Below are 19,635 nucleotides of genomic sequence, written 5' to 3'. Positions count from 1 at the left end.
CACAACTACCTGTGTATCAGGCTGCTTATCCCTGATATATACAGGGATCTTTTACCCTTCATGGCACTTTCCCTTTCCCCTGTCCCCTTTCGGCATGGTCCCCATGCCCCAGTCTGTGACCAGCCCCTGCTACCCACAGGGCTGACGGGAGAGCAGAAAAGGGATTTAATTAAGTCAGGAGCACCCAGAAGCTGGGGAGAGCTGCGTTGTTAAATTGGTTGTAAGATCAAAATCAATAAGTATGATAAAGCACGGCCACTCAGCAGCACGTGGCAGAGAGAGGAGAATAGGCACTTTCATCTCTTTTGTGCAACCTGCCAGTGAAAGCAAACCCAGCGCTCCCCAAAACACTGGTGTAGAGGACACACTGCACCCAATGCTACTTTGGAGACCCCGAGACCCTCCTTCAGCTTTTGCTCCTCATGTCCCGATGCCTGGTGTCCAACCAGCCTCACAAAGGGACAGGGGAAAGGCATGCACTGACTCCAGCTGGGGCTGAGCATCTCCAGGAGACCAGGGATGCTCCTGGGCTGGATGCAGGCTTCAGCCCTTCTGCCAAGGGCTTAGCCAACGCAAGCCCAGCGCTGTGAAAAGCCCAGCTGGAAGGTTTGTGGCAGCAGAGCGGGATCGACAGCTCTCTTCTACCACCACATAGCAGCATGAGCCCTGGACCTACAAAACCGGGTGGAGCGATGGAGGTGGAGCCATCACCGCTCCCAGCCCCACCACACATCTCCTCCCAGGGGCAGGACCATCACCGGCTGCCCATTGCAGCAGAGGGGAGCAGAGCAGCCCTGGCTGCAAAGTCCTCTGCTAACCCAGATTTGTTTGAAGGGCTCAGGAGCCGTCACGCCGAGCCTTCAGGCAAGGTTCAGGCGATTCCAGGGCACTACTTTCCAGCGCTCTAAATTAGCTGCTAAGAATGGGACTCCTCTGTGGCAAGGTGACATGCTCCTTGTCCTCACTGGGGGACAATGGAGATCATGAGCTCTTGTGGAAGGAGGTTTGGACAGATCACCAGAGCAAGGTGGCTGCACTGGAGACACGTCTCCTGACCGACAACAGAAAGATGACCCACCGCTATGAAAGAGGTGCCTGGGCATACTTTTGCAGGCACAGCCACAGCTCCTGGCAAGTGTGGATAGTGCTGCTGGAGCTGCTCCCGGGAAACTCATCCACCCCAGAGCACCAAAGCATCCCAGAGTCTCTGAGCAGGGTCCGAGCAACTCTAGATCAACTAAAGGTGGCTGGAAAACGCCAAGCAAACTTCTAGGAATACAAGGATGGCTTCTGCGTGCCTTTCCCAAGCTCTAAATAATTCCCAGTGGCTCTAAATAAGAGACATCACGTCTCCCCAACAGCCAAGCTTCGCCGGTACACACAGACACCACTACCACGTTACTGCTAATAATAAATGCAACGCTCAAAACACACCCTCCTGCTTTGGACTTCAGCATCTCACCTGTTAATTGCTTATTAACCCTTTAAACATGCCTTTTTTTCCCTTTTGTTTTGCAGAGAGCCACTCGTATCACCCAGCACAACCCATTTCTCATTTATTTATTGACACACGTTAGTGTTTCTTATAACTCCTCGGGATGCACGGCGCAGAGATGAGACTCGGGCTGTGATAGACCTTTGTGCTGACACAGGGCGGCAGCTCCGGTATCTGTAGAACAATTTAAACCCTTTTTCAACACTTACAATATCCACGTCTGATGTGCTAATAATTATTCTTTATTTTTAGGCAAGGACCCAAACTAAAATTACATCTTACCATCCAAGTTATTTGAAAAAGCTGCCAGATTGGGCTATAAAAATCCCAATGAGCTCATGCTTTTCATCATATGTACTGGAGAAAAAAAGAAGGGGAAAAAAAAAAAAAAAGTGAAGGCGTTTTTATAGGTCACCCAGGCAAAGGGGTTAGTTTTACTTCTTCACAGGAAAGGGGGAAGAGACTTCAGGTGGAGAAAAGAGCAGAGAAGAGCTATTGGAAGAATGCAAATGAGAGAGGAGGCAGGATGGGAAATATATGCTAATCCCCAAAGTATAATTGAATAGTGAGCAATCACCGGCAGACAAAAACATGCTTTCGGGGGGGGGGGGGGGAAGAAGAAAAAAAAAAAAAAGTCCGATGCTTTGTGTTTGCAACCAGGATGATTATTTTATTTTATTTATTTACAGGCTGCGGAGCGAAGGGCAAGCTCCCGCTGGGTCCGCCGCACCTGCAGGGGCCGGGGCTGGGTGCCGGCGGAGCGATGCTCAGCCCTCGGGCACCGCTCCAGCTCGCAGCAGCTGAGCAAAGCGCACGCCCTCGCCTCCAGCTGAAAACCTGCACCTATGGATTTCTTTTCCCAGGGGGCCCCCAAGGAAAAAAAAAAAAAAAAGAAAAGAAAAGAAAAAAAAAAAAGAGAATAATCACATTTTAAATGACACTCTGCTCTTTGGGACTTAGCAGAATAAACCACGAGTGATGCTCGATGACCCTGCCCACACAAAGCCTGTTTACTAGCACAGAGCCAGCACCAAATTCGGGCACTATCGCACACTGCAGTGCCCGCCCTGCCTCTGCTGCCCGCACCAGGGACTCCGCATTGCACCCACTTCCGTCCCCATCATCCCATCGGGAGTAGCACCAACAGCCCTGAATCCTCAGCCCTTGGGGACAGCACACACAGCTTGGGGCGTGCTGCGAAGGGCTTCGCACCGAGGACCCCAAGCAAAGGCTGAACACCCAAACAGTCACCCCCAATTCATCCCCCCCCCCACCCCAAACTGAGCATCCCTCGACCGTTTCCACCAGGGACCACTGCAGAGGCACATGCAGACAAGTTGTCCTAGCAAAGGGCAGCTCCGGGGTGTGCTGGGTGGAGGGAGGGATCGTCTGAGACAGACTAATCTCAGCTCAAAATCTGGGGCAGGGAGGGTGCTGGCTGGCTGGCTGACGTGCAAATTAATATTTATAATTAAGTGGAAAGGCCCCTGAAGGCTTGCACTGCCACCTGACTCTACGAGGGAGGCTACTTCATAATTAACACACTGGTCAAACGGCTCACGGAAAGTAAGTTACCTGATGAATTTACCCCATTCTTGCCCTTTTCTGGTGAATCAATCCCTCCTCCACTCTCTGCAGACAGCATCATGAGTAGCGGGATGGACTCTAGGTTCTTTCTTGGGGCCAAACCCCACTCGAGGCAGCGCCGGAGGGATTGGGTCACCCACCCTGAGGACACCCCCGCAGAGTGCAGTGGTCCTGCTTTGGGGATGCTAAGGGACCAGGTCCAAGTTGTGCCCTTGGCACATTTCAGAGCAACCTTAAAGCCTCCATCATCGTTGCTTCCTTTTTCTAGGTTTTGGGGCCGTGACACAAGCGGATCGCACGGCTGCAAAGCTGCTGATCCCATCTTTCCAGGCAGCTTCGGGCACCAATGACTCCCTGCAAGGTGTGATGAGGGTGAGCACAAAATCTGCCTTCTCCAGCCTTCAATCTCAGGGGAACAAAATGATCCCCCAAGGCCACCTCTTCCTGGAGAAGCCCCTGGGATTCGGTGCATGAGAAAGCATCCCCCTCTGCACCCTGCGAGCTGGCCAAACCCTGCACCTCCATCCCACCTCCGGCCCCTGCGACGCCTCCCCATGGATGGCAGGATTTCACAGGGGGAGGAGATGTTGGTGAAACTGTTTGCACAAATGGGAGCTGGTGGAAATCTAAAGCCATTGACAGGAGGCTGGAGAGCTGGTCCCACAAAAAGGAATACAGCACAGGTGACCGTGTACTATAGCAAGAGCTGTCTGAACTCATGCAAAAGGAGAGGTCCAAGACCCAATGGATATTTACCCAAGCCTGGGTGATACCAACTCCCCACCTGAGGATGTGGTGGAAAATAACCCCTTTCCCCTTCCCTCAAGCCAGGCTTTTATCCCGCAACCCCTCTCCCAGAGTGAGGTCCACAGAAGCGCAAAGAAATGGCACGTGGGGACTTTGCAGCTTGGCCCAAGGCTTTATTCCCGGGGAGGACAAGGGCTTCAACCCAGTCCGGGAGCTTGGCCAGGGTGTCGGGGCTGCAGAAGGAGCCTCTGGAGACCACAGGGGGCAGAGGGGTGCCTGGGAGGGGAGGCGATGCCCCCCGGGACCAGCAGCCGCGTGGGAGAGACTGACTCACTCCGCAGCGCAGCGGCTGCGGGAAACCATCCGCCAGGAAAGAGGAGCTGGGAAGGATGGGGCAAAGCACGTGAGCAGCCCGTGGGCCAGATCCTGCACCAGGGGAAGGCGGGATGCCTGTCTCCCCCAAAGCCAGAACCGTGGATCTGCCTGCTCAGGGGTCACCCCATGTCGCCCCACCACCCGTCCCTTGCAGCGCCGAGCCTTTTCCCTCACCCTTCCCATCCCCTCGCCGGGCTGAGGAAAGGGTGCTGCCCTTTGTACGAGGTGCCGATGTCAGGCACGTCCCGTCGCCGTGGCATATGGCACATGAATCATTCACAAAGCTGGGGAATTAATTATTCATCCAAACGAAAGACCAAACACTTTACTAATTGTCCTGGAAGGAAAGAGCTGGGAAGGGGGTAGGAGATGGGGCAGACATCAGGTCGGAGACCGGCACCATTCATGAAAAGAAAAGAAGGGAAGGGCGGAGGGGGGGGGGGGGTAATAATAAAAAAAAAGTCTTGTCTGGTGTGATCAAAGCATTGCTCCACTTTTGGACTCGGGGCTGTCTCTTTACTGCTTTACCCTATAGGACAACACTCCTTGCAATGGTACAGGCTCCAGCAGAATAATCCTGTTGGGATGCTGCACTTGTGCTCTGATTTAATGCTTGTTCTCCAAGCCTTGTATCCACTCCCCCAAACTTCCCTGCCTGGAGGTGTACTATAAACCCTCAGTTAGGACAACACAGGTGTCAGTGCTGGGGCAAAGCCCGTTCCCAGCCCAGATGTGCGCATGCACACGTGTGTGCTCTCACACCCGCATGGGGTGCCAGGCACGCTGCTGGGGGCCGGTGCCCCCAAATCACAAGGAGATGCAGCATATGAATACTCCACCACAGAGCTTCTGCCAGCTCCCATTCAAGGTCATCCCCCCTCCTCGCATCTCTGGACCTCTGAGACCAAAAAGACCCCCTAAGACATGTAGAACTTGGGTTGTGCGAGGTGCACTACATACCAGAGGGCAAACCATCCTCATGTCTGCCATGGGGGATCCCAGGGGAATTGCAAAAAGGACACTAGGCACTTCCCAGGACGGTCATCCCAAAATCCAGGCAGCACCACTATGAGCAACGACCTGCCCTCCTCCTCCCCGTGCTCATGTTGCCACCCTGCAGCAAAGAGGGAAGCAGCCTCCTAGGAACCGCTCTCTCCTCCTTCACCCCAGCCACGGCTCAAAACCAGGGCACGAGCGTGCGCAGGACTTCACTGGGAGGTCAGAGCGACAAGCTCACGGCTGCCGCTTGCCTTTGCGGGGAGAGGACTTGGGTTTTCAGGCCAGCCGCCAGGGCTTGGAGCGCCAGGCTTTCCTCCGCCGGCACGAGCTGGTGTCCCTCCGGTCGGCTCCGGGTTTGCTAAAGGCACAGCAGGCACCACCAGCAGATCCTTCATTCCTGCCTTCCCTTGGCCATGCTCCACCCCACAAAATCCCTTAATGAAAACCACAGTGCCCAAGGGCTTCACAAAAGGCATCCAGGTGTAACGGCTGTTATTAAACCCTCTGAAAAAACCTGACGCCAGCTCTTCCTTTTAGTGACCCCAGTGTATTTACCCTGGTTTTACAGCGGCTGCTTCCCCGGCTCCTGAGCAGCACGACTTCACAAGGGCCTTTTGATTTCCATTTTGAATTTTTTTTTTCCCCCCCCGTTGTTAGAAGTGTTTCTCCACCCCTTCACCTCTCACATAACGTGTTATTGTATTATTGCTGCAACTGCTATAAAAAAAAAAGCCAGCGCGGTGCTATGATGCTCAGGCTGTGGAGTGTGTGAAGCACACACCCACCTGGATATTTTCAGAGGGAGTTTAACCCTTCTTTTCCCATGAGCTCCTTCAAATCCAATGTAGGATGAGGTGGGCTGGTGTAGTGTCCTCGTTCTCTATTCATTACGCTAAGAGCGCCCAGGGAGCACAGAGCTGATAATCCAGTTGCTGATGGCTGAAGGTCCTCCAACCTCTCCCTCTTGGGACCACTGATTAAGAGGTTGCTAGGGTCCCGCTGCCCCTTCTGCCCATTTCTGAGCAGTTTTTCCCCTTTTTGGTCCAGGACATGCCGCATTGAGCGGGTCACGAGTCCAGCTTCAGTGCCCCAGCCAGTTCTGGTTCACGCATGGGCAAGGCGAGCATCCCCAAGCCCCAGGGGAAACACAGACGTTCCCCTCCCCGGCTCTGCCGCAGAACGAATGAAGGTATTTTATGCACATTTTCGGAGAAAAATATTTTTAGCTGGGGGAGAACAGGCTGGTTTTTTCAGGCAGCAATGATGATTTGGAAACCACAGGTTATAAACAGAGCGGGTTTACAAATGTGACTATTAGTTCCCCAGTGGAAGCTTTAGCATCAGGGAGTTTTACGTGGGCGTCGATTTCCACCGAGATGAAAAAATCTGGATTTATTGACATAAGAAGCAAACACCAGTTGAACCCAAGTCAGTGCCATCCATTCCTGCACAGGGTCCCAGAAGACTGCTCACCGTTGCAGCTCCTCATTACGTTAATTTATGTCAGGGAAAGCATGCCCAGGAAATTCCATAGCTCACGGAAACCCTAATGCCATGAAGCCACCTCTCCCATTGAACATATGGCAAAAAATAAGTCCAGAAAGGAAGAGTAATACCCTGTGTCACCCTCAGAGGGACAAGGGCCAGCGACTGCGATGCCTGGCCCCTCTAGGTCCATCAGGGATGGATCCTGCGGTGGGTTCTACTCACGTGGATATCCTCCCTGGTCCATCCTCGTGGATGGAAAACAGTCAGTACATCCCAAGGCGAGCACTACGCTACACCTCTGATGCTCACAACACCCCCTCCACCAGAGCCACTGCCTCTTGCTAAGTCGTGACGAGATTCCAAATGACCATCGATTCTCCTCAAGCTCAACAGTCTCTGTCCAGACACTCACTTATTAATCAAGCATAAAGTTCCAGTCCGCAGAGATCACCCTGAACCTGCCGGTCACCTGCACACATCCCCCGTGCAGACTTTACCACCCGCCTTACGCAACCGACACAGCACGAACCACCAAGTGCAAACCCTCTCCTGCAAGCTGTTTGCGAGTCATTTGCCAGCCGAGGATTATTTGCTGAAGAAATTTGCCAATAATTCAGCAGATCAAACAGGCGAGAGTTTCTTGTAAGGGAGGCACAACTATGGCGCTGAAGAACAGTGGCTTTGTCAGCACCGCACGGCAAAAGCAAGAGCTGAACAGCGCAGAAGAACCCATGACCCGGTCCAGCCGTTCCCGCAGTGACCCGATTGTCCCCTCAAAACTGGTCCACGATGAAAAACCGCAGGTTGCCTCCTCCGCCCGTCATACAACAGAATTCACCCCAAAAGCCCAGTGAGCCCATGCCAGCAGGTGCTGGGATCGCTGGGGCAAAGCTGGCAGGTACCCAGGCGCTTCTTGGAGAGGGTTTCATCCTGCTGGAGCAAACATCAAGGGCGCAAGGCAGGTGATGGTGGTGAAGCAGACCCCGGAGGGCTACGCCCCATAACCGGTGGTGTCAGGGGGACCCGGGAACCTGCCGGCAGGGCGGCCGGCATGGCACTAACAGCCCTTCATGGACAATTGATTCCCTGGCACGGGGCCCGGCGCGACGCGGCACTGAAAGGAGCTGGCGAGGCTTTCGCGAGTGAGTAATTGCCGAGCGCTGACTCAGCACCAGCTCGGTTACAGTCAGCTCGCCCGGAGCCGCCGGGAGGGCAGGGAGAGGTCCGCGGTGAATCCCCCCTCCCAGCCCAGTGCTTCCCCTTGGCCCAGGCCCCAAAGGATGCCCGGGCCAGGAGACGGCCGATGGGCATTTCCCAGCCGCCCGCCCGCCTTCTGCACGCTCAGCTGCACAGTGAGGCTGAGATATCCCCTCTTGTTGCAACCAGGGGTGACATGTGTCCCATAGCTGTGCCCAGAGATGCGACCGGGGATGCAGCTACCTTCGCCCAGCCCAGGAGCTGTGCCTGGCTGCTGCCCCTGCAGCAGTGAGTCCGCCTGGTCACAGAGCCCTCCCCTGAGAGTCACTTTGCAGATGCAGAAGAGCCAGCAGCATCCTGTGCGATGGCTGTACCGCCCACAGGCAGCCTCTCTGCTGCCCACCGACAAGCATCACCCCACCACCAGCGCACCGAGACACCCTGCCTTCACAGGCAGAGGTAGCTCCGCTCCCCAGCAAGACCATCCAAGTGCACTTTGGACAAAGGGAGTCAAAACATTCCCGGTCACGTTCTCCTCAAGCCTTCTCTCAAGCACAGCCCCAACCTGAACCTCTCCACCATGGACAAGCTAGCACCCATCTGCACATCCCTGGCAGCACCAGGTTCAGCATCCCCCTTCCTCCTCCAAACACCCAAATGGGTGTCATATCCCACGTGGTGCCACCACTCTGCAAGCCAAGAGACAGGACTATGCAGCAAGCAATTTGGGAGAGACTTCCGGTATCTTGCCTGGCTCCCGTGACTCAGTTTCCCAACCAGACCTGCAGCTGCTCTGCACTCAGCAGAGCTCATTAAGCGCTTAGAGATCCACAGACACCATCTGTTTGTACGCATCAAACCAGCTCCTCTGAATGTGGTGTTTCCATCAGCACACGAAAAGTAACGACCATGATCCAGGCACCCCTTCCTCAGGACCCCTTGTTGGTTGCAGGCACCCACCTGCCCCCCACACAGTGAGGGGCTGAGGGGGCTTACCCTAGGATGCTTCTGCTCAAGCTGACTACCACAAGCCCAAATATCCCTGTTCATTTCTATGTCACCAGCACAGCCCGTCACACCACAAGCAGGACTCAAATCTGGGCCATGTCCCCAGCAGGTGACACCACCAGTGACACAACCAGCACCCGTGAAGCTCTGTGCATACCACCCCCAGCGTTGCTGCTGCGTGCTGGGATGCTGAGAGAGCATCACCTGGGAACACGGCCCCACCTAGACCTCATTCCCAAACCCCCGGCACTGAGCCAAGGCTGGAAAGTGCTTAGGAAGGCAAGAGGAGAAAATATTTTCTCCCTCCCCATGTAGGATTTGACCACAACCTCTCCCAGACCATGTCCAGTTGCTTAGCTTATCAGACCACGCTCCTACCTCATCCTCACCTCATCCCATGCCTAGACAGATGACAGATACCAGACCACCAGCTGAGGAAAGCTAGACATGATGCCCTCAGAGCAAGCCCTCCTCACCGGACGGGGAACCTTGTCCCACCATCAGCAGCCCACAGCAACACCAACACAGGAACCTCCAGTGTGAGGAAGCATCCCCCCTTCCCTCAAGATGACAAAAATACCATCAACAACATCAAACTAGGACCTTGCCCCGCATCCTGGAGCTTACATCCCCACCGGGACAAGCCCCCGTGCTCAGCTGCCCAATCCCGCCAATGGCTCCATGCCACCTGACTCACCCACTGAGGACCACAATGAAGTCCATGACGTTCCAGCCATTGCGCAGGTATGAACCCTTGTGGAAAACGAATCCCAGAGCCACGATCTTAATCCCAGCCTCGAAGCAGAAAATCCCGATGAAGTAGGGCTCTGTCTTCTCCTGCCAGAGGGGAATCAGTGACACAGTCAGAGGGGGAGATGGAGATTGGAGATGGAGCAAACACAGCGCCAGCCATTTCACATTGACCTAACTGACATCCCATCCCACCTTCCCCAGCCCCATCCTCCCCTTTGGGAGCTTTCCCAGCGCTTCCTCAGCCAACGTTAACCTTGGAAACAAAAAGTGGGGGCTACAACCCACTCAAGTTGCCCAGTCCCCCTTCCCTACCCCACTTTTTAAGGGGCTTAAACCTTCCCTAACCCTTCCATAGAGGAGTATGTGACAGCAGCCCCTGGAAGGCTGGAGGGCCTGCTTGCAGATGAATCCTCTTACCCTACCACCCTGAAACCAGAAGAAATTGGCTGGTGCGATGGGGTGGCTCTCCTCAGTTGGTGCCCCTGCTCACCCGGCAGAACCCCCGACACAAAGTGGAGAGGGGTGGATGCGGGGTACTTACTAATCTCCGTGACATAGGCGTCTTGTCGTCCTCAGGGAGGTGCTGCTCGAGGGCCAGCACGATGCAGTTGGCAATGATGGTCGCCAGGATCATGTACTCGAAGGGAGTGGAGGGGAGTTAAGGAGCAGAGAAGAGGTGGATGATGTCCCCGAACCACCCACCCCTGCCCACCCCATGTTTCACCTGTACATTAGCCACCACCACTGCTTTCCTGCGGGAACATGCATGCACACAGCCCAGCTTTTACCTCCCACTGCTCCCAGGCAGGAGGGTGAAGCCCACCTTGGTGCTGTTTGGAAATGCTGTTTGGAAACGAGATGAACAATGAGAACCGAGAGCCCTCAGGACCTTCCCCATTAGAGATCAGCTGAGCATTGTCACCTCCTTCCTAAGGTTAAATGTCTCATTGCCAATGACCCTTGCTGGGCTGCGAACTCTCTTAGGACAGAGATGCTGCTTGTGGTAGAAGCCCACAAGACAGACCCAAGTATGAAGATGGACAACCAGGCTCTGACCAGGTTGGGCTTTGTCTAGAAAAGTGCTTGGCAATGTCAGGGAGGCTCTCCCTGGCACAGCATGCTGGTGGCCAGGGCTGGCATGTCCCTGCACCTGATGGCCCTCTTGCTTGCCTTCTTTCTTCCATCACAAAGCAGCAGGAGATGGGGTTTGGAGTGGAGGGTGTCACAGGCTATCAGCAGCCCCAGTCCTAAAGCATCCCTGTAGGAGGGACCGTTTTTGTGTGGCCCAAGGAAGATGGGGCATCCCTGGCAGGTCCCGGGGTTCTGACCTGGCTCAGCCCACCCTGTGCCTTGCGTTGTTCAAGGTGGATGTGCCCTGAGAACCAAGGGTCCCTTGCCAAGCACCACATGGGCAGCAGGGTAAGCCCAGGCAGCGCTGGAAGCTGCAGAGCACCAGGCTGAGCGTTCGCAACTCAAGACACTGATGGTGCCTGGGTCTGAGCTCCAGTTCAGGGAGGGTTGAAACTCCCCACTGAGACATCCCAGCTCAGCCACGCTTCAGTTCAGTGAGACCCTGAAGGGTAGAAGCACCTTATCAACAGGATCTGGTGGGACACTTACAAGCATCCTAAATCCTATAGCCATGTCTAGGGCTTACACACCCTTCTCCAGGAGCAACCCCGCACCAGGACAAGCAGCAGCAGATGCTGGCATCTGAAGACCTGAGCGAGTAGGGAGGGGAGGTGGAGGAAAGGGCGGGCTCACCCCCAGGAAAGCACCCCAAACTCAGCTCCCTCCTGCCTTTTGATTCACAGGGTCTGCCAGGAGCGAGGTGGGGGCACAGAGCTCCGTCCTCCTGCCTGGCCTACTGCCAAGCCCCAAAAACAAAGCACTTCCAACCGACAGGACGGCCACGTCTTTCCAACTTCCCATCCATCTTTACTACATCATTGCAATAAAAGCCCTATTGTCCTCAATAACAAAATGAGGTGAGATTCATCAGCAGGCAGCACACCACTTCTCCGCTCTATCCATGCCAAAACCCCACAGCTACAATACTGTCACCACTGGCATCAGCAGCCACCCTGGGAGGGGACTGCCACCTTCCCAAGGCTCATGTCTGTGGAAAGAGGACGTGATCCCACCTGGGATGGATTTAGCCATAAAGAAATCATCCACACTCCTGCCATCCCAAGCTGGCACGGGGACCAACACCCTGGCTGAGCCCTTCCCTACCGCACTGGGCTTCTCCAGACCTGATGGCTTCAGGTTTGCACCACTCAGGCCAGGAGCTGCCAAATGCCCGTGCCATCACCCCTGGGAAAGAGGATGATTTTCTCTTTCGCAACCTCAGCTTTTGGCTGATAAAGCCACTTGCTACAGCCAGATGCTTTAAACTGGTGACCCTGAGGCCCTGGGCGAGAGGAGACATCCCAGTTTTGGCCATAAGCATAAGTGGAAACCATGAATTAACCCCAGTGGCAGTGACCCCGTGCACGCTGTGGCACGTGGCAAGGTGGGAGCCAGGCCGGGCATCGGAGCAGGTCCCTGGTGAGCTGGCCAGGAGGAGCAGCCATGGAGAACCTACAGGATCTAGGCTGTATTTAGCCCAGTAGGGAGAAGAGCCAGAGAAGATTCAGCCAAGGCATTTAAAAAGCCACTCAGTGAAATTAATGGTTGCTAAGTTAAAGGAAAACCAAAAGAGAGACCGCTGCAGAGCTCACTGCTGCGGGGTTAGACCTCGGTGCCAGCCGGGCACAAATCATGAGCGGCTCCCCATGCTCAGGGGGAGGCCAGACCCCAAAAGTTTTCCTCTGAGGCTTCATATGAGGAAGGATTTCATTGCACAGCTCCTACAAAAGCCAGGTGCTTTCCCTGCTTCCCACCTCTGGCCACGCGCTTCAGCTAATACACGGGCTGCGACGCTTGGCCCCGAGCCAGCGGCTTATTTGGGGGCCTTTTGTTTCATTTTCCTGAAAGTCTGGGAGCAATTAGCACAGGCTTAAAAGAAAACAGTGCGTTAAACAGGGCGGTGCAGCCAGCTCCCCAGGCACTAGGCACACTTGCCTAGATGAGAAGTGTGGGAACGGCGCGGTGAGTCCGTCTGTCCGCCCCAGCACGGCTAACCCCGCCGAGCATCCCACCGCTCCTCCCCACCATGCCGAGCATTTGGCACTGCCTCCCTCCCTCCTGCGGCCTCTAGTCCCATGGGGGAAACACCCAGGTGGGAAAACTCCCAAATTTTCCAAAGCCAGAGACGTGGGAGCCCTGCCTGGCAGTGGCTGGGGGGTCAGGACCCCCTCTAACGGCTTATCTCACCCCTGTATTTCCTTGCTGGCTCCAACATCTGGCTCAACAGCGTAGGACAGCGCACATCTGTCAACCCCAGCACTGGACCGTGCCCCTGCTCCACCTCCAGCGAGCGCACGGCACATGGGTCAGCAGATATTAAGTCTAAGGGAAACAGGGCAATCTGTTGACCTAAGCACGAGGCGACTCTCCAAACCCCACTAGCCCAGTTTTCTCAGGACCCAAGCCTGGGTTATCACATCTGGAGCTGGGTGAGAGCTGCAAGGCATCAAGCACGTGGAAACAAGCTCCCGTAGCCCCAGCTGTGCCAGGTTTTGAGAGGCCAAGAGTAAGAAAAGCCTCCCCAGGGAGCAGCAGGAACATCTGGCTAAACCGGGGGAAATTTTATCCGCATATTTGACTTCTGCCAAGCAAGTGTCCTCCCAGCTCAGGGCTGGAGCCCAATGGACAATGCTCTATCGCTCCTTTGTTTCCTCTCTCATTAGATGTCTAATTACACAACCTTCTAGCTACCCAAAATGCAGAGCACTTGTATCCCTCCAAGCCCAGTAATAAAAGCCCGTCTCCCTCCAGCCTTCTCCTCCTCCTTCGTCTGGCTTCTCCTGGATGATCATTAGGGAGCTGATAAAAATAGGTTTTCTTATTGATTTATCTCCTTTACCCGATGCTCTCTCCCTTGCACCGTTGACTTGTTTCCTTAGCAACTCAGCCGATCCCACTGCACGCCACACCTGCAGCTCCACGCTTCCCTCCAAGTGCATTTGAGGTGCAGAAGGTGCCCCCAGGCCATGTAGACCTCCCCCAGACCCACGCCCCAGCCCACCTAGACCAGGCGCTACAGGTTAACCCCATGCCTGGAGCCGGAGCTACTTGGCAGGTCCGGTAGAAGCTGGCAGGGAGCACCAAGGAGATGTCCAGCCACCGGTGGATCCTTGCTTCCAGCTGTGACTCTCCTCTTCACCTCACTCCCTCCCCAGCTGAGAGCCAAAACCAGCCCACTCAGAACATCTGTTTTGCTGAGACAGGGCGCGTGCCCAGCTCTAAGCCCTGAAGAAGGATTTATGGTGCTGACGGCACACTGATGCAACCTTCCCGAGAGGCTGGGTCCAAGACAAATTCCTCCCTGGACGCGGGTGAGGGCCGGGAGCTGTGGAGAGCCTCCCTCCATCTCTCCACTTCGGTGACTGTGCCTTCTCCCTGCTGCTGGGCAGGCAGGCGGGGAAGAAGCAGAAGAGCCAGAAGAGTGAGGCCATGTGGGCATCTCCAAAAGGGCTCTTGAGGAAGCCTGCCTCAGAGGAAAAGCCTACCTCAGAGAGCCAGCGAGAAGACCACGAATGATATAACCTCTCGCCCTGCCTGCATCACCCAGCCCAGCCCCAACACCTAGAAATTTAAGTTTCCATTTCCCACTGCTTCCCAAGCTTCCCCCAGGGCCTGCTACACTGAGGGACTTCCCCTGCTCACCAGGTGTCAAGGAGAGCGAGCTTCAGCTCCTACATCTGTGGACTTCATCTTGCTGGTCCCAACACCACCACCGCTGTCTGCGCCCATGCAAACCTTCCCACATGCCATCCAACCAAGGCACGACAGCAACAAAGACAGCCCTCTTCAACATCCCCATCCCTAGGACACCCCAACTAACCTCCTGTCAACTTCATACCCCAAACAGGAAAGTGAGCACCTCCTCTCCAAGGCTATTTTCCAAGAGAAACCCAAAATGCCAAATGGAGCAAAGACCACGAGCAGCCCCACTTCAACTCTGGGGTTCACCAGCTCTACAGCACCTCCCTGGCTTGTCCCCAAGGACGTGGAGGGATCTTCCCCCAGTATATAAGTCTATCAAACAGCCGTAGAGGCACGGCCCCCTCGTAGCTGTCCCCATCCCCGCGCTCTGCCACCCAGCGCTCCCGGCCCATCCGCGCTTCGCTGGGGTCGAGAGAAAACGATGTCCAGCGGGACAAGGTGCCAACAGATCCCCAAATGCCACGCTTTGGATGCGAGCCAGCTCCCGCGTGCCCGTTATGCACAGCAAAACAGGCTCAGGAGAGCGAGCGTGGGCTCAGAGCTGCGCTCGTGTCTCTGCGCAGCCCACAGGGAGCACCCAGGCAAGGTGCTCAGCCTGCCTAAAATCTCACTACGCGGCCATGCCTCGACCGGGGACGCTCTGCTTACTACCCACAGCTGTAGCTATTGCTCCTTACGACTCCAAAACGTGGCGGTCTGGTCTCCACCAGGGGCTAAACCAAAAGCAGTGTCAGCCAGGAGCCGGTCAGGGCAGAGCTGCCCGCGCTGCTGCCATTCCTGTAGGGATGCGGGGCGCCTGCCTGCCACGTGCAAACAGCTCCGTGAAGAAGCATCTCCTGCTCCCCCACCTCACCCTGCGCTTAAAAACTAGAAATCAAAATCTCTCTCCTCTCCTCCCTTTTTTTTTTTTTTTTTTTTTTAAACAAAAAAGAACCACATCATGTGATTTTCCTGCCTTAACATCAGTTTTTTAACTTTGGTTGCCACAGCAACAGGATGCAACTTAGCGTCACCATGACAACAGCTGCCTCTGTTTAAATTCACCATCTGACAGGCAGCCTCGCTCTCTACGGCTGTCAAAAAGATGGACCTGCCATTACACCTACTCGCCCCTCCCCAAAAAACCAACATTTTAAAAATCTGATGAATGAAGGGCACAGAAAACAGCCTTGGAGGAAAAGAAAAAAAAGAGATGTTCTTGGGTAGCGCAAGGAGGGAGCTGCCCAAGGACAGCATGACATGGTGTGGCTCTTCCCGCGAGGAGACGAGACCCGCTGAAATCTTGGCTGGGCAAAAGCGAAGGTGCAGAAGATGCTTGCTCAGGTGTGGCATAACACTACCGGTGTCCCCAAGGGGCAGTGCCCACCTAGCATCAGAGATTCCTGGGTTAAACTGGGAGTCATCACAAGCAAAATGGTTCAGGCGCACACGGGTGTGCATCCCATGGAGCAAAATCCCCATGTGTGGGGGACCTGGGATGTGCACTGGGGCTTCGCAGACACCCCGGCTGTTCTCGACAAGCCCAACACCAGATCTGGTCCTCAAAAGGGCTGAGATAGGAAAGAGCCCTCACTGCAGGGAACAGCAAGGTCCCCAGCAGACTGATGGACATCCCTCTCCCCTGCCAAACCAGGGGGACAGGTACAGTGGCCGGTATGTGCCTACAGCCAGAGGCTGTCCTTGGGGACATAGCCAGAGCCACACAATGTCATCTAGCCTTTCTGGGGTGGGAGAGGGATCTTATGCAGGTCAAATGTGATTAAGCAGATGAAGAACTGAGCAGATATAGATGAGTTGCAGCCCATCTCGTGTGCTAACTGAATTGCAGCTTTCCAGGCAGCCAAACAAATGAAATCAGGGCTAAAGGCCTGGACATCAGCAGAAGGAGAGCAGGCAGGACGAGGCTTTGTTTCCGAAGGAGAAGAAAAGTAGATGTTCCTACAGCCAAAGCGGCAGCTGCCTCACGTTCTGAGCAGGACCAGTACAAAAAGCAGCTCCAACAGAGGTAACTCGCTGGGCTTTCCAGCGAGGAACTCAGTAAAGGCTCATCTCCCCACAGAGCTGCATCCCAATTCCAGTTGCTCGTATTTCTCCTCCTTCTCCTCCATGCATCATCCCTATTTACACCGGGAAGCCAAACTGCAGAGGCTGCTGGTTATAATTATACAGTTACCCAGCAGATATACAGGCCTGAATCACCAGTTATTTTTAGCCCTATTACCTAGTCAACTGGAGCTGGATGAAGAAGAGCCTCTACTCCTCCCCACACTCCACCCCAGCCCCCTTGGCTTTCCTTAGTGCCGTGCCTGCTCCGACCTGCAGTGCCCATCTCCACCCCGAGGCCAGCAGGTCTTATTGACTGTGGCCAAAATCCAACGCTCGCCTCCCCAAACCACCCTCGCCAGGAGCAATGCCACGGGCTCCAGGCCAGGCAGCCGAGATGCTCACACGTTTTCCCCAGCCCTACCGAAAGGCACCGGCTGCACATGCCAGGCTACAACTACAAGGATGGGAACAACTTGCCTGGCCAACATCACCAAAAAGCCTTGTCCATCCCCAAGCCCTCGAGAGCTCAAGCAGAGCAGAGGAGCTCTGGGGTGGATGAGTTTCCTGGAAAGAGATGGCAGCTAGGTGGAGGATAGCCAGGGATGCTCAGCTCCCGCACCTGGAGCGCACCCGTTCCCAGCACTCACATGGGGATACGTCACTTACTTCTGGAAAAAAATACAAAATGAGCCCATCTTCCTCATGCATTGCAAATTCCAGGAAAGAATAATGTTGGGGAGTTTTTACCGTGCAGTGGTGAAGCTCTAGTCTCTAGGAGACAGCGGCTGCCTGGAGATGAGACATCACGCCGTGCCGCACCGGCACGGGACCCCAGCCCACGCCAGGAGCGCCGGGCCAGCAGCAGCACCCCAGCTCCTTCTTGCTTTAAATGAAAGGCAGAGGGGGTGAGGGCCCTCCCACATCACACCGAAAAAGCACGTTAATAATTTGGCAGATTCTGGAAAAGCAGGCAGGCCAGCTTGGCCGCTGCCCTGCAGGGCTCTCAGCTGAGCTGCCGCGTTCCCATCCTCGCTACCGCACTGATGCTCCCGCAGCCGCCCACCCAGCGGGCGCTGCCGGCAGAGGCAGATTTAGGGATGCCACGGGGAAATACAGCCTCCCCGAGCTGTCCCTTCACCCCCTGGTCGCCCCCCAACCCTGGGGGCTTTGCAGCTCCCCAGGTCCTGCCTGGCAAACCTTCGACTTGACATATCAGAGCTGCAAGGGGACTAGTTCCCCGATGATGCTCAGCAGGGTGGGTGACCTTTCCTGCACCCCCTACGCCTCACTGGAGGGTTTCCCCGAGGTACCTGTTGCACCAGACCAAGGCATCGCCGCTTGGCACCTGGGCAAGCTCTCCTGCGCCCGCCGGAGGCGCCGGCAAGTTAACCAACAAGTTGCAGGGAGAGAAAGCAGCAGCAGCAAGAGCCGCATGTAATCACCACTGCAGAAAACGGCCCGGGGAGGATCCTAAAGCCAAAGCGTGGCCAGGCTGAAGTTTTCAGGCTCAGGTCCTCGGTGGGGTCAAAGCCCAGGAGGGGTGTCAGGGGGCAGCAGGGTGCCGAACCCAGGCTGATGGGGAGCTGTGCGCTGCGGTGCTGGGCACTAGCCAGGGCGCCCGGGGGCACCCGCAAGAAGGGCGGGAGGGGAGAGAAGCGCACAGGGGGGTAAGAAAGGATGGAAGAGCAGAGAAAGGAGTGGGGGGATCTGCATCCCACACCCAGCCCTAGGAGTAGGGACCCTGGGATAAACCTCAGTCCCCCGCGCCAGCCCCCCAGGGGGCTGTGGGGCACAGCCAGAGGTTTTCAGCATTTCCTCTCTGTCGCGGGGAGGGGACAGCCAGTTCCCAGAGCCACCATGGGGGGCTGGGGGCTGCAGGGCAAGGATGGCTGTGCCCCTACCAGATGCGATCAGCAGCAAAGGGAGCACATGCAGGCAGGCACAGGAGGGGACAAAGCCGCCACCCAGCAGAGACTGGAGGTTTGCAAGTTCCCAGGGGTCCATCCCCAACAGGATGGGTAGCTCTAGGTGGGGTGAGGTAGCAAAACTCCAAGACATTAAGACATAGAGGAAAGGCCATGACCCCCCCCAGCCACACACACAGAAGACCCTAAAGCACGCAGGGTTAAACCGCGATCAGAGCCTCCCTCCCGGCCAGCATAGGGGGATTCCAAATCCAAGCCTGAGGAGGGTCCAGGGGGCTCCCAGAGGGGAGAAAGGGCTCAGCTCCCCGCCAGGCACCGAGCAAAGCACAAGAGAGGAAGCAGCAACAGGGCGAGGAGAGCATCCTTGGGGGACGGGGCACCCCTCTCAACACACCAAAGAAGAGCAGAAGGCAGGCGCTTACCTGCCAGCTAGTGCCACATGCACGTGTCCTAGGCGGCCACCGAGGCAAATCCGGAGAGGAAGGAGGGGGGCTTGCAGGGGGCGCAGAAAGGATATGGCCAGTCGATGAGCTTCTTAGCGTATTTCCTGACTATGTTCTCTTCCCCAAAGAGGAAGAGCGATCTGTTGACGGTGAAGCAGTTCTGCCGGACGGGGATAGGGTTGTACAGAGCCATAGTCCGGGCTCTCTGTGCTTTGGTTTGCTTGAAGGCTCCCGGGGTCCCTCCCGCAGGGGCAGGAGGTCCTTGCCGGCTCCGGTTCTGGTCAGAGCCCCCATCTCCAGAGCCCAGCCTGCCGGCCACCGCCTCCCCAAAGCGAGCCATCCTGGAAGAAAACACACAGGTGAGCCGAAGCAGCACCACCGAGGACGGAGGGAGAAGTGGGGGGGAAGAAGAGGGAGGGGGGTTGCAGGGCGCAGTCCCAACCACAGCCCCCTCCTCCTCTCCGGCTGATGCTCAGCTCCGTCTCTCCTCCATCCCTCTGGGGGAGCAGGGACCCGCGTGGAGAAGGAGAAGGCGGCAACGCGCGGCACTGGCTCAGCAGCACAGCATGGTGGGCAGCCAGCTGCCCCTGGAGCCCCCCACAACAGCCACAGGGGTAGCGGGGAGGGCAGGGAGCCGTCCTGCGTGCTCAGCAGAGGCCGCAGCGGCTTGGTCCCTAAGCACCTTCCGCCACCGAGCAAGGGGTTAAACCCAGCCACATCCTTCGCCCAAACCAGCCCC

The 19,635-nt window shown here is 56.0% G+C and overlaps 1 protein-coding gene across 1 annotated transcript in view; it reads right to left on the bottom strand.

Moving 5' to 3' along the window:
* CACNA1E (calcium voltage-gated channel subunit alpha1 E) overlaps window positions 1-19,237 on the bottom strand; it is a 96,191-nt gene extending 76,954 nt beyond the window's left edge. Inside the window, exons 1-3 of the mRNA XM_082483929.1 lie at window positions 18,971-19,237; window positions 10,191-10,296; window positions 9,594-9,733 (exon numbers count right to left, since the gene is read on the bottom strand). Of these exons, the coding sequence (XP_082340055.1) occupies window positions 9,594-9,733; window positions 10,191-10,296; window positions 18,971-19,236 (512 nt within the window). The 5' untranslated portion in view covers window position 19,237. The remainder of the gene's footprint in view (window positions 1-9,593; window positions 9,734-10,190; window positions 10,297-18,970) is intronic.
* Window positions 19,238-19,635: the final 398 nt, after the last annotated feature.

The sequence above is a fragment of the Vanellus vanellus genome, assembly GCF_965231255.1.
Source record: "Vanellus vanellus genome assembly, chromosome: 5".
Taxonomy (NCBI): Eukaryota; Metazoa; Chordata; class Aves; order Charadriiformes; family Charadriidae; genus Vanellus; species Vanellus vanellus.
This window is presented reverse-complemented; position numbering and strand designations above follow the sequence as displayed.